At 33.0% G+C, this 14,914-nt stretch overlaps 2 protein-coding genes across 23 annotated transcripts in view; one reads left to right on the top strand and one right to left on the bottom strand.

Moving 5' to 3' along the window:
* Positions 1 to 4,667, top strand: part of LOC408976 (protein kinase shaggy) — a 40,169-nt gene extending 35,502 nt beyond the window's left edge. For all 22 annotated transcript variants that reach the window (XM_026443011.1, XM_026443014.1, XM_026443012.1 and 19 more), the window contains one exon: positions 746 to 4,667. In XM_026443011.1, the coding sequence (XP_026298796.1) occupies positions 746 to 1,114 (369 nt within the window). In that variant the 3' untranslated portion in view covers positions 1,115 to 4,667. The remainder of the gene's footprint in view (positions 1 to 745) is intronic.
* A 5,797-nt stretch (positions 4,668 to 10,464) lies between these two features.
* LOC411291 (leucine-rich repeat-containing protein 58) lies at positions 10,465 to 14,624 on the bottom strand. Its single transcript, XM_394765.7, has 5 exons — positions 14,369 to 14,624; positions 12,155 to 12,664; positions 11,694 to 11,910; positions 11,312 to 11,501; positions 10,465 to 11,033 (listed from the first exon to the last, which is right to left on the bottom strand). Exons 2-5 carry the CDS (start codon positions 12,625 to 12,627, stop codon positions 10,870 to 10,872), a joined length of 1,044 nt encoding a protein of 347 aa, XP_394765.2. The 5' UTR covers positions 12,628 to 12,664; positions 14,369 to 14,624; the 3' UTR covers positions 10,465 to 10,869.
* Between the last annotated feature and the right edge of the window lie 290 nt (positions 14,625 to 14,914).

Raw genomic sequence — 14,914 nt, 5'->3', positions numbered from 1 at the left:
ACAATACGTCGCCTAATACACCGATCAGACAGAAATTTTTAAATTTTAAAAACCGTGTTGCTGCCGTATTTTTATTGCTTGCCGTTATTATTAGGTTTCCATTCAATCTACATAATGCTGTGTGTAATTTCGATATAATAGAGGCAAAAGTTTTTGTTCAGTTAAGATTTTTGTTTCTTGCGCGTCTATCTTTTTCTCGATAATTCTTTTTCCTTTTTTTTTATTATTATTAATTCTTCGATGAATATATGAATAAACATATTTAATCAGATATAATAAAATTTTTGTATGGACACCACGATTAAAAAGTATTGTTGTTGATGCTAATGTATTCGAGTGAGGAATGATTAAAAGATGACAAGAATCAAGGGAATCATGGAATCACGTAAATTTTAATATTTCAATATTTTAAAGAACGAAAGAGTGTTATTTAATTGAACAACATCGTTTCATAATTTGAAATATTAAATGAAAAGTGATCGAACAGATCTTTGAACGGATAAAACTTGTTGCCTCTACTATAATATTCCTTTGCCAAGGAAATGCCAAGAGAATAATTAAATCTTTTCTTCTCTAACCGAATATTCTATACGAGAACAGAAATGAAAATTGAAGAGAAAAAAAAAAAAAGAAAAAACGATGAGATATTCGAGACTTGTCCTTGTTAACCACGGATTAACCATATATATATATAAAATGACAAGAGAAAGGAGAGGAGAGAGTAACGTAATTTGGGTGTTTTCAGGTGTTCAGGGCACGCACGCCACCGGAAGCGATGGAATTAGTCGCTGGTCTCCTAGAGTATACGCCATCCGGCCGGATCACGCCGTTGGAAGCATGCGCTCATCCCTTCTTCGACGAACTTCGGGAGCAGGGTACGCGATTACCGAATGGCCGGGAACTCCCCCCTTTATTTAACTTTACAGAATACGAGCTGCGGATTCAGCCATCCTTAAACTCGATCCTGAAGCCCAAGTACATGCAGACCTCGGAGAATGCCGGGGGCCAGTCAGAGCCTGTCGCGGGTAGCAGTGGTAACGTTAGTGACAATAACGTGAACGCCACGTTATCCACCTCAAAGAACACAGACCCCGGCCAATCGAGCATGGCTTAAGCTACTTTTTATCTCTGATCTGTTTAATTACAAACAACAAACGAGAAAGACGCAAAGAGAGAGAGAGAGAGGGAGAGGGAGAGAGGGAGAGAGAGAGAGAGAGAGACGGAGGAACCGAAAGAATTCACGTGTTAGAAACTAGCCTTAACAGAAAACGAAAAAAAAAAAAAGAAAAAAAGTTCAAGTAGATCAAGATAGAAGAAGGAACGAACGAACGAATGGAATGTTGATGATATTCTTTTGAGGAGGATGTCCATATAAGCAGCATAACATTAACACACGAAACATTACATACATTACATACATACAGTCCCTTAATTGTAAATTTTTTCAACTTTTACGCGAATGGCGATACCGTCTGGTATTTTGAGCTTTGTTTGCTTGAAACACGAATGACGAAAATATCATTATAAGAATTATAATTAAAATATAGTTCCCCTGTTTGTAAACGGGTTCGCCTTGGGGGGGGAGGGATACCCCAAATTTCGAGTGGCGAGTGTGCGAGTGCTTGATTGCCACGTTATTGCCAAAAATAACAAAAAGCAACAACAACAACAACAACAGCAACAAAATATTGAATTTAATGTATATATATTATAGGAAACTGGCCCGTAACCGCTAACTTTAAACGATAATTGCTATAAACGATGAAAGAAAGAGACAAAACGACTTAAAAAAAAAAAAAAAAAAAAAGAAAAAAAAAAGAAAGAATGAACGCGAATTTTTTCTAGCTGAGAAGAAAACAAACGATACGGTACCATCGTACATTGTGTCTTGTAGTATTCACGTCGCTTGTGTCGTCGATCATTTTATCATTCACGGAACATACAAATACACGTACATACAAATACACACGTTCGTATTATTAAAACAATGATGAATAAGAGAATTTACTTGCTTTTTGACGCTTGTATCGATGACTTTTAAAAGATTTACAGAGGAGTAAGAAAATCGCTAGGCGAAGAACGAGAGTAGGAAAGAAAAGCTGCAAGTTCCCTCCAAAAAGATGTATGAGAAACGAGGCGAGAAGGGAACGACGAAGATTCCAATAATTAGAAATTGTAATTTATAAAATCACGGGAAACGTTTGGGAATATTTTTTATTGCGTTCAAAATTCGAGCGTTTTATTTTCGCAAAACGAGAGAAAAATTTCACGTGGAAAATTCATGATTAAACACACACACACACACATACACACACAACACATTGCAACACGTTACAAGAATAATTTGCGTGCACAATCTCTATTATCGACTATTTAAGACTATGTTTCCTACGTGAGATACGTTGCGTACATCGATACGATTAAAAGAAGAGGAGATGAAGAAGAAGAGAAAAGGAAACACGTATCTGATGATCTTGGACGAGACGTGAAAAAGTAAATTTCCATTATTGGGAGACACGACACGTGAAACACTCTCTGTATTACGTACACACACTCGTTTTCGTGCCTACGTTGTCAGCCATGCCTGGACGATTCGAATCGCCATCCTCTATTTAACGAAATGAACCGCTAATTAACCCGAGTACTTTACTTCGTTACGTATTTAATATTATCGTCACACGATTATCGTTGTATATTCTTTAACACGGACACTCGGCCACAACCGAGCGATATTTTTCATCCTACGCGACGAAACTCTGCAGAGTGCGATTTCCTTTTTTTTTTTTTTTAAACCTGTCACAATTTATTTCTCTTGCGAACAACAGGATTTTAGAAATGTTTGTAAACGTTTCTTTTTCCGTAATAATTTCTTGTAATCAGCATGCGAAGAACAGAACAGTAGTAAGTACAGATTTATAAGCGAATCATACATATAGATTATTCTTTCGTACGCATCCATCGCCACACGCATATTTTATATGTTCTACGAAAAAGAAAAATCCACGTTGTCGGATGAGGGTGATGGACTTTCCTGATCGAGATGTCGACAGATGATCGAGAGATGTTGTCGCTTCGTTTGAATTGATTGTGATCTTGCAGAATTATGCGGCGAGAGAGAGAGAGAGAGAGAGAGAGAGAGAGAGAAAGAAAAAACCTAGTAGAAGTGTACAAAGCGTTTTGTATATTTCGCACGATGAATTTCGATTTTTTTTTAAACGACCTCCATGCAATTGGATCTTTCGGAGCATGAGTTAGCCGCCAGTGAGTTTAGCCGCCATTTTACACGTTTCTACATATCATAATCGCGTCTCAAGAAACTGCATAAAAAAGAAAAAAAAAAAGAAAGAAAGAAAAAACTAGGAGGCTATCGATAAAAGTCAATGCCGAATGATTTATTTCAGTTCCCTTCTTTTTTAGAGAAAGGACGAAAGGACTCGATTGAGAAAATTAGGGAAAAACGAGAAGGGAGAAAGAACAAAATGGAAGACGGATGATAGATCAATAACGGAAAAAAGTGAAAGGGAGGTGTGACGGAGGGGGGGGACAGAATGAAAGTAGTGAGAGAGAAAGAGATATGCTGAGATATTTCGTTTCAAAATTTTTATCCGCGCCAGTACGATACGTAAATTACGATTACGATATTTTTTTAAATTAACGATCAACAATTTTTTTTTTTCCTTTTCTTCAGTTATTTGTAAATTGTAATTCATTGCTTGTACGAACAAATCGGAAATTTTTTCGAAATTTATCGAACTCTTTTTTTTTTTTTGTTTTCCAATATCTGAACACGCAAAATATACATACGGAATACAATATTTTTTAATACCGAAGAAAACTAATCTTTATGTTTTGACAATCAATACAATGATATTTTCCCTTGTCGCTATATTATTAAAACGAAAAGAAAGAAAAGAAAAGGAAGAACGAATCTGAAATATTCGTCGAGGTATACATCGATCATGGAATTTTTATCGATAATGGTATTTTTCCGACGTTTCTTTAAGCATAAATCAATAATTTTATCGATGTAAAAAAATATTGATCATCTTTTTATCCGCTAGAATTATATAGAATTATAGAATTTAGAATTATACGATAATTTATTTCTTTCGATTCGATCTATCTAATCTTTCGGTCTTTGTCGAGGAGAAAAGAGAAAAATATTCGTTAGAAAAAGAAAAATCACTTGTTAAAAAAAACTTTAATGTACGCATTATTTAAACTTCTGCTTGAACGAAACCATCTTGTCTTTCATTTGCCGCGATGCATCCGGCAAGTTCTGAGCATATCCTGTGAAATTATTGATATGCTTGAACGACACGTAGTAAGATTGATGTATTTAAATTCCCTTTGTCAATTGACATCTTGGAAATAAGAGAGAGAGAGAGAGCGAGCGAGAGCGAGAGAACGAGAGAACGAGAGAAAGAGAAAGTATTTGGCGAGTGTTGGAAAAATCTGAGAAAAGGGAAATTATTATTTTTAAATTTTAGACGGACGAAAGAATAATGATTAGCAGCCGCAAAAAAGCAACACAAATTATGTTATACGGGGAAGAAAGGGGAGAAGAAGGGATAAAAACAAATACGAAGAAATCTTGCACTTCTTAAAGAGTAAATTGTTGGTTAATTGTCGAGATTATTCTATTAATAAAGAAAAATTTATATCGATTTAGTTCTAATTCAATCTTTCTTTTGTTTTGTAATTTTTTGCGTAACTTTGAATATCATTATTTCAGCGAATGAACTTGAAAGAAAATTAAGTTGTATAGTTCTGAGAAAAGAAAAAAAGAAAAGAAAAAAAAACAACAAGACGAATCGTCGAATATGATTGAAAAGGGATCAAATCTATGTGTATAAATTGGACATTTTAACAGTGTATCAATCATTTTCTTATTTTGTTTTATCCTTTGGTTTGTAATTTTACTCTATTATACAAAAAAGTACGCCAAGCAGACATTACGCAGACACAGACATTCATTACAAAATGTAAATAAGTAACGATACGGAGAAGAAAACTATTGAAAAAAAGAAAAAATATTAAAAGTTCTAACACTACATAAAAATACTTATTATATATGTGACTTATATAAACATATACGCGTAATATATGTGTTATTAAATTACGTATATATGTGTATATATTTATACAAATATACGAATTAATTTTTAACAATAGCGATTAATGATTAACTTTATTGTAAAAAAAAAAAAAAAAGAAAAAAGGAAGTAGGAAAAAGAGAGAGATAGAGAGAGAGAGAGAGAGAGGAAGCAAACGAGGGTGTGAAAGAGAAAGAGAAAGTGCAAAACGAGAAGAAACGACAAACGCGAATTAGAGAGGAATGGAGAGAAAGGGAAGAAAGAAAGAAAAAAAAAAGAAAAGAGCGATTGACTGTTCGAACAACTATTGTCATCGATTGCCTGAAATTCTCATTATCGTTACCACATTAAAAATCACCAGTTTCTTTTCTTTGTCTTCTTATTATTATTACATATTATCATCATGTCGCACCGTTTCGAATCATCTAGTAAATAAATTGTAATAATTGTGTAAAGAGAAAAAAAAAACGTTAATAAAGTAATTTAATATGTGTGTATATATATATATGTTATATATTATATATTATATATGTATATATATGTATATATATATATATATATGCATATATATGTATGAGTGTGTGATGTGCATATGTATATATGTGAAGAAAGAGAGAGAGAGAGGGATGGAGGGAGGGAAGAAGAGAGAAGGAGAGAGAGAGAGAGAGAGAGAGAGAAATATTTCTCGAGAGGAGTATATATTTATAAGTATATATTTAATTAGCTGTGTGTATCGATCAAAGGAAATTAGCAATGGCTTTCGATCGTTAATTCAATCGTGAATCATTTATTTTCCGTTCGATTCCGACGCTTCAGATCACTAAGAAAATATATTCCTGTCGAGTATCTTTGTAGAGCAAGAACGATAATAATTTTATCATGCAAGAAAAATTAAAGATCTCTTCAAGAGTCGTTATATCACGATTATCCATGATGTTTCATTAACTCTATTTCTGTTTTTGTGAAAGTTATTCTTTTTTTTTTCTTTTTTCTTTTTTTTTTTTTTTTTCTCCCCCATTAATTCTGAGATTGTGTCACTCGTTACAAAGAAATTCAAAATCGGAATATGCACGTTTTGAACGATCGTGGCTATAAAATAGTGTGTAGTAAGCACTGTATATTTCCAATATTGTACGCATGATGAACGGAAAACGCTTACGATGAATTGTTCGATTATCGTTACGATCATTTTTTTTTTTTTTTAATTTTTTCCTGTCTTTCGTGTCGTACGCATCCTAAGGATGGCGAAATAACCTAAGATCTAAACTAAGAAGAAGAAGAAAAAAAAAAAAGAAAAAAAAGTAAGTTCGTTTCGTTGCGGTATAATAAATACCGTATATGCACACGTATACGGTATTTTTAAGGACAAATATATATATATATATATTTTTAAGTTATAATAGTGATTAATTAATACGAAATTCGTCGATGAATAAAAAAACACGATTATTTGTTTCTTGATTGATTGGTTCGAGAGAATCGTAGAGAAAAATGAAAAAAAAAGAAAAAAAAAAAAAAAAGAACTGTAAAACTCCTTTCTTCTTGTCACGAGTAATTCTTTTTTCGTAAAATGTAAAATCCGAAGGACGCAATAAAAATTTCGTATTAAACTTCACGTGTCACACTTCAGGCTCAGTGTATAAGTAAATCTTTGTAATCCTGTTTCTCGTTTTTTCTAAAAACCAGTGTCTTTCTTACGTTTGTTAAAAGACACGTTTCACTCGTGAATAATACCCTTACGTAAGATGAGATTCTTATATTCGGATCGGATGATAATTCTAAATGTTGTACCATGTATAGCTCATCTTCTTCGATATACATTGTAGATACACGTGGCAATGCGTCGATATAATTGATTTAGCGGTGTATAGTATTGGTAGTGATGATAATGATTTGATCACCCCTTTATCGATCTCGATCGCGAAATTATATGTAAATATATAATAGAAACGAGTGGATGAAACTGGACGATATCCTTTTTAACGCCATTATTTAACGCTCGATTGGTATCGTTCGATGATCGATTCTGCATTTGTTTCCGCTTTCCAACTTTTTCTTTTTCCTTCCGAATCTCGCTTAATACAAATATAAGGATAAAGGATTATCGTGTGCGACGATGATCACAAAAATGTGTAAGTAATGTCGCTTAAAATAAAGGATTCAACGATACCAGTCAAGGGTTAATGTATCTATAATACGATCTTTCGACGATGGTCGAAGGGGGAAAAAAAAGCTGTTAGATATCTTGGAGTCTTGGAGATTTTTTTAGAGCAGAATTTTTAGAGGCGGATCTTACGTACACATGCATACGTACATACGTACACGATCGAATTTTTATAAGCTTTTTACTTTTGCACCAGAGTAGCAGATTCTATCCGTAGTGAGCGTATTATTACTTTCACGCGTATTACACTGTGCATAAGATTAGAAAAAGAAAAAAAAAAAACAACGGCAAGGAGAAACTTGTCGCGAAGAATAGAGAGAAAAAAAAAACCACCGACTAGTAGACGATCGATATTTAACAACAACACTTGTACCACTATTTTCGGGGATTTAGAGAGATTTTCGATTTCGAGAGATTGGAGTGGAGATATTTTGGCAATATCACAGTTGTAACGTATGTATGCTGATATCTCTCGTATCCTACGATACGATATGTATAGCCGACGTATAATCGAAAAAAAAAAAAAAAAGAAAAGAAAAAAAAGAACGTACGTGCTATCTCTTTGTCTCTTTCACGATATCTATAACGCTTGAACGACTCATTTACAAGGCTAAATGATTATAGGACATCCTCTTCAGAAGTATACATGACACGTGTGTGTATATCCCCTCGCCAATTTATCCGACAGAATCGATCGTTAATTTGACTCGTTCCACGGAAAAAAAAAAAAAAAGAAAAAAGAAACGTTCCTTAACGTGGAACGCCGCGTTCTCAGCGTGAAATCGTCCGCGTTATCCTTTCTTTTCTTTTTTCACATCTCTGTCGAACGATTACTCGAGTCCCATAAATACTCGAGAATTGGGCCATTAATTCGCTTATTCCGAAATTCCCCATCATTTCTCGATTCGTATTATTGAAAATCGGAATCGAGTTCCGTTCGGATGATCCGTTTTTACACGATCCTCTTCCTCGTATTATTATCCCCGCGACACTTCTTTGCGCCAAGAAAAAAAAGGATGAAAATTCTTAGAGGACTTTGCGCGAGAAAAGGAGGGATGGAGAAAAGGGGGAAAGAAAGGAGGAGGGCGGAGGAAGAGGAACGGAAGTGACTATACACGGTCGTTCGCAGCCCGGAGAGATTATAGTCATGCGTAACGGCGTCCACGTTAGAGATACACGTTCTCGCCTATGGAATGAGAGTGTTTAACCCCTTCCGGTATGGCCACGTATAACAGTATCTGCGAACCAAGTATAGTCACGGATAGTCACGAGTGCTTCATGGATTTTTTTAATATAATTGACGGTCTCTCATCGATCTTTTCACTGATCATCGTATAGTATGCTCCTTCGAGTCTGTATTACGTCGACTTATACGATCACACACACACATACACACACAACTCTCCCCTTTTTGAAAACATGTTATCACGTGTCGAGTAACACGGAACGCGTACAGGCTATAGTTGGCTCGTTGGCCCGATATTTCGCGCGCGATCCAATATAATCTGTACATCTGTTCGCCGTGACGATTATAGTCCGGAACTAAAGTCTTTCACCTAAGTTAACTCGTCGGCTGTAATCGGCGGCCTCCTCGATGGCTGGTCACGTAATTTTCGTAAGTCGATCGCAGTCGACCGTCATTATTACGCTTACTTAAGCTACAAGTCGAGTATAATCAGCGGTAAAGAAAAAAAAAAAAGTGTAATATTTAGGAGTTTGTTGACTATAATCAATCTTTCGTGCTTTACTCGAAATATTATATATATATATACGTCTACAGTGGACGACTATAGCCGGCAAGCCGGTACGCTTTTATATATTCGCTTGCCGACTATAGCCGGCAACGAGCATGGCGAGCATATATCCGTTCGTCGATCCGATCTAACGCTAAGTCTCGGTGAACTCTTGTACACCACAACCTCATTTTTATTACACACACACATTTATTCTGTATAAATAAGCAAAAAAAAAAAAAAAGAAACAAAAAACGTCCATAACGCACGTATCGATCATCGAAATCACGTCTCACACGTTCACACCACTCTGAACAACCATAAACGCCATACCGAGAGGGTTATATCGTTACTCGCGATTATTTACTAGGGAAAATTATGTTAATATACTAATATAGATAATCTGTGAACAAAAAGGGAAAAGAAGAAGAGGAAGAATCTGCGAATGTATTAAACGTGAATGGCGTGAGATTCGCAGGAACGAAAAGAAAAAAAAGTGAGAGAGAGAGAGAGAGTAACGAGAGAAGTTAGTTATGAAAAAAGAAAAAATTAAGAAAACACATCGATCCCAGAAAGATCATGATATGAGAAGACGAAGAGACGTGCGCAGCTGTGTGTGCGAGCGAAATGGAGTGCCTGACGCGTGTGAACACAAAGAATACTCGTTCGCTGGATAGAAATAGAGCGGCGAAGGGAGGGGGAAGGGGAGGGAGAGGGACGGGGAAGGGGTGGGGGGAATCGAAGTATGTACATACATGTATGTACATATACATGTATGTAATGTATAATATAACAGAGCGCATATATATGAATATGCATATGTATGTATAGATAATTAATAAACACAGCAACACACACATTATACGCGATATTAAAGAGAGAGAGAGAGAGAGAGAAAAAGCAAAAAAAAAAAAAAAAAACAGAATGAAAAAGAAAAAAAGACTAGCGAACTCTTAATACCGATATTGCTATATATTCACCGAAGATTGTCACCGACTTACTTCGAGTTATTAAGAAAAAAAGGGGGAAAAATGAAAAAAAAAAAATGAAAAAAAGGAAAAAAAAATAATAATAATAATAATAATAAATAACGATGTTCTCTATGAATCTTAAACGACTCTATATCGACGAATCGCGATATAATAAAAGTAACATCGTTCGCTTCGCTACCGTTCACTTGACGGATGTTTTCAGTTTTACACGGTTCACACACGAGAGAGAATAGTCGATAATCGGTAATCGTAGAAATAAATCAATGGATGTGTTTTAAGCGAGGATCGAACGCCTCCGTTCCTACGGGGGAGACTCTATATGATAATATGATTATTATTATTATTGTAGATTTTGTGGTTTATTTAACAATAAAACGATAACGTTAACAAACATTGCGGTTTCATTCGCTACAGTTCTGCACGATGGACGCGGATACGATGGAGCAAGTAAGTAAGTATGCAACGCAAACGAAACAAAACTCGGTCAAGTATACATATATTTTATATGTATGTATAGTGTATATATATATATATAAAAATGGCAATTTTGACACTCAAAACGATTCATCAGCTTTGAAAGACTTATTATAACGATATTATCGTTTGGTTGAACTTTTCTTTAACTTATCTTCGATTTACAATCAATGTATGTTCATGTATATGTATATATATATGTATGTATATACATATACATGTCTCGAGTTTCGAATTTTCTATTCGAAACGTGCAATTATATCGCAAGTATCATAATCCCTCCTTTATCTCCTCCGTTCAACCTTCAAATCTTGAAACTGTATTATTTGACAATCGTTGATCGATCGATATTCTTCTATCTCCTTTGAGCGGAAAGATAAGAAATCTTGAAGTTGTAAAATTGCATCTAATCAGCCCAAAAGAACTTTTCTTATCATCGCACCACTGACCACTTCGTCCCCATCTCGTGATTCTATACATTTCCTGCTACAAAGATATTGTAGCAGAGGTAGGCGATACTTTCCACAGAAATCGACAAACTTGACGTGTTCTACTCTATTATTGAAGAATACACCTGTAACGAGACGAATAAACTTTTTATTTTTTTTTTTAAAATATAAAGATGAACATTGCACAATTTCAATAGTGGCTTTCGTATTTATTGTGTATTGTTTCAACTTGCTCCACTGAGATTGAAATGTGAAAACAATTCCAAGGAGAAGTGCATGTGTACACTGTGCAATAGTGCAGTAGTGATAACGCTGCCGATCATGAATCAAAAAAAAGAATGGATGTCGTTGGTGGTCAAGCTGATTGAACTTTGCATTTTATATTACAAGTCTAGGCGCTGACCTTTACACTTAGAATTGACGCAACGGTGACCGCTGTTTAGATACTCCACCAGGTTCCTTGGTATGCTCTCCCTATCGTATCGGATGTCATTGGTCTTTATCACCCTAGCTGCCAGTTCCAATAGGGATGGAGGATTGTGTGTCATATCCGATACGAATCTTACTACTAATGGATTATCCCTCAAAGATAACTGAACCAAAAAAATATAAACAAATAAATAGGAATAAATTACAATTATTACATATAAGGATACTACAATTATTTCTATTTTTCTTCGCGCATATACATTTACAGATAGAATAATATTATGGATTAATTAAATTTATAATATAATTCTATTATATATTTTATCTTTGTTGATATTATAATTATTTTACATCACCTCTGTCAAACATTTCAACGTGATGATTTCAGTGGGCAACGTTCTCAATCTGTTCTTGTGAAGTAACAATGATTTCAAATTGGTCAATTTTGCTATGGAACTAGGTAAACTCTCCAGCATGTTGTCGCACAATATCAACGCTTGAAGAGACATCAACTCGCCCAAGGTGGATGGTACTTCCGTCAATCTGTTCCCTCCCATCGATAAAACGTGCAATCTTTAAATAAAATTATTCATTTTTTTATCATTTTTTATTCTTCCAATTACTTTAATAAAAGTTAAAAGATGGATTGGATCGAAATATTTTTTAAATACTCGATGCGTATACGTAAGTTTTACGTTTGATATTTTATGACTATCCTTCTTGGCGCACGCAAAGAAAACTTTGTAAAATCGAAATGTTTGATTAATGTTTGATTAAACTATCGTAGATTGAAAAACTTGAACTGAAAAAAATATACCTTTGCAGTTTCCAAACATCTTTACTGATTTCAGTGATTTGATTACCACCCAAATACAGATACTTAATCTCTGTCAGATCTAGAATTTGCATTGGAAAATTTGTCAATCTGTTACCGCTCAGATTCAGCTCTCTGAGTCTGGACAAATTTTGAAAATTTTTAGGCAACGAATCATTCGTCAAATTATTGTGCTTAGCCACCAAACACGTGAGAGGGCAATCCCCAAGGAAATCGGGGAGTCGATGAAGGCCGCAATTTGATATGTCCAACGAGTTCAAGTTCGTGAACCTGACTATCATCTGTGGAATGTTGTTCAATCGATTTTGATGGAGCAACAACGTGTCTACGTTTTCTGGATTTTTCGTATTGGTGAAATGATCGTTCAGCAGTTGTGTGTCGAGCATCAAATAGGATAAATCCAATGTTTTGGTACTGGAATCCGAATCGCTCGAGTCCGACGTGTAGTTCTCCATAAATAAAAATTCTCCGTACCACTGGTGTGTCAGAAACCTTGAAAGATATGACATTTTCATTTGAAATTAATAATTTATTCAATTAAGTATCTTTTATTTTTCACGAGGTTGATAATAATCGCGAATATTTCCTTTTTGTTTTGTCATTATTATACTTTTTTTTTTTTTTTTTTTTTTTTAAGAAAATAAATTATCCATCTAGTATCTCTTAATGACACGTGATTTAAGTTATTTGTGAAAAGCAAATATAAACGGTATTTTATAATTAATTTTTAATCATGTATATTGAAGAGATCACAAATAAATGATTTTATTACTTTTTCTCCTTTTCTATTTACCTTTATTTTAATTATTTCATCGTCAAAACGAGTCTAAAATAGTGTTTAAAAAATAATATCATCATCTTTGATATCGTTTTCCTCGCATTAATCGATATCTCTTTCACGAGAATAATACTTATCTCACTCGTTACTATTAATTTATTACATCCGTATAACTTTCTTTGTTAGATGGATTATGATTATATTAATATGAAAAACAAGTTTAACGACAATAATTTTTATTAACTACTTTATCGATAAATATAATATTTCAGAATTTCTATGTATATATATATATATATATATATATATATATATAAATTGTGTTACGTAAAAAAACGAGAATAGGAAAAACAAATGCATTTATCAATAATTAACATGATCCTTTAAAAGATAATTTTTTTTTTTTTAACGAAATGTTACAAACATAGAAAACAAGATATAGAAATTTTTTTCTTCATATATATTATAATATTCTTCACAAATATTTTTTTATACAAAATTTCGATATTAAAATTATTTCATTTAATCGAAGTAAAATATAACGTTACAATGTAATTTTGTTTTTTTTTTTTATTTAAATAAGTCATATGATTATTAAATCATATGATTTATCATATGATTAAATGGTCGTATAATAAAATCTGAAATTTTATGTCAGATAAATATGTTTCGTGGACTATCAAGTATTTAAAAAGATTTATTTTTTATTCAAATATTATTCGAGAAATATTATTTTTCTTCAATATATTTAATTACGATTAAAAACGTCTGAATTCTTGCTATGTCATCATTAACATTAGAGAATGTGAAACATTGCGTAAAACTGTCTCGATAACGTATATTTCTTATTTTAAATCTTGTCATAAAAATCGTGTAAATTAATAATTATCGATAACTCGATTCACGTTGTTCGAAAAAAATAATTACTTTCTAGTATCATGGATTTTCATGGTACTCTGTGAATATGATAATTGTTTCAATTGTTTTCATTATAAGTTATTTAAATATTATTAAGATATTCAATTTAACAAATTCAAAAGAATCAAAAAAATCGATATTTTATTCTTCAAAATCAATGATAATTTAAATAATTCTTTTCATTAAACGAAAAATAATTTTCTTTATTTTCTTTCTTCTATTTAAATATGCAAATGTGTGTTTTCTAGATAACAATAATAATACAAATACATAATTTTCTTATAAATTTTACAAAGGAAAGATTTTATTGACGATGAATTTTTGAAAACAATTGCATTTTGAATTTACTTAAGGATTTCCGTTATTATTTTAAAACGCTTACAGATCATAAAATCGTAAAATTAAAATTAGTTGGTCGCAAAACTAATTACTTGTAATTATGAATTTTTCGAATATTTTTATCACACGATAACTTTTCTCTCACTAACGTATTCTCTTACCTCGACGCAATCTCGAATCTCGTCAGAACGTGTTCCCTCTTCTTTGTTGCGCGATCGTCTTGGACGTTCACTGTTCCCAGTTTCGTAGCACGTACGGTCACGATTTATAAAGAAACTGGGCTGCACGATGCACGATCAACTCGAGATGTGCAAGCGTAAGGCTTGAGACTGAACTATATCTGGTTTTATCAATTCTCCTTATATTGTTTCAGAAACACTTGACATCACAGATCGCATGTCAAGTCTCAGTACCGTTGTAACTAGTGGGCGACAAAGACTAAAAAAAATTTTAATTTTTAAATTCATTTTTTAAATAAAAAAAAATAAGAAAAAATTATATTTTTTAAATCCATCTGTTAAATCTAATAATAGTTGATTCGAATCTGGCTGGCAAAATCAATTATATTAAAAAAAAAAAAATTATATAGAATTTATATTTATAAATTTATATTTAATTAAAATTAATAATTATTTTAATAATATATATTTAAAATCAATTACATATTATATCATTCCTTTTTCTTTCATTTCATCTTACTGATTGAT

Source organism: Apis mellifera, linkage group LG9 (genome assembly GCF_003254395.2).
Source record: "Apis mellifera strain DH4 linkage group LG9, Amel_HAv3.1, whole genome shotgun sequence".
NCBI lineage: Eukaryota > Metazoa > Arthropoda > Insecta > Hymenoptera > Apidae > Apis > Apis mellifera.
The sequence above is the reverse complement of the archived record's forward strand: the minus strand, read 5'-3'. Positions and strand labels throughout refer to the sequence as shown.

Coding starts and splice junctions, on each gene's coding strand:
- LOC411291 (XM_394765.7), bottom strand. CDS start 12,627: ATGGAGAACTACACGTCGGACTCGAGCGATTCGGATTCCAGTACCAAA. Junction 11,502..11,693: donor CGTTGAAATGTTTGACAGAG/GTGATGTAAAAT, acceptor TTTTTGGTTCAG/TTATCTTTGAGGGATAATCC. Junction 11,034..11,311: donor CGTCAATTCTAAGTGTAAAG/GTCAGCGCCTAG, acceptor GTCTCGTTACAG/GTGTATTCTTCAATAATAGA.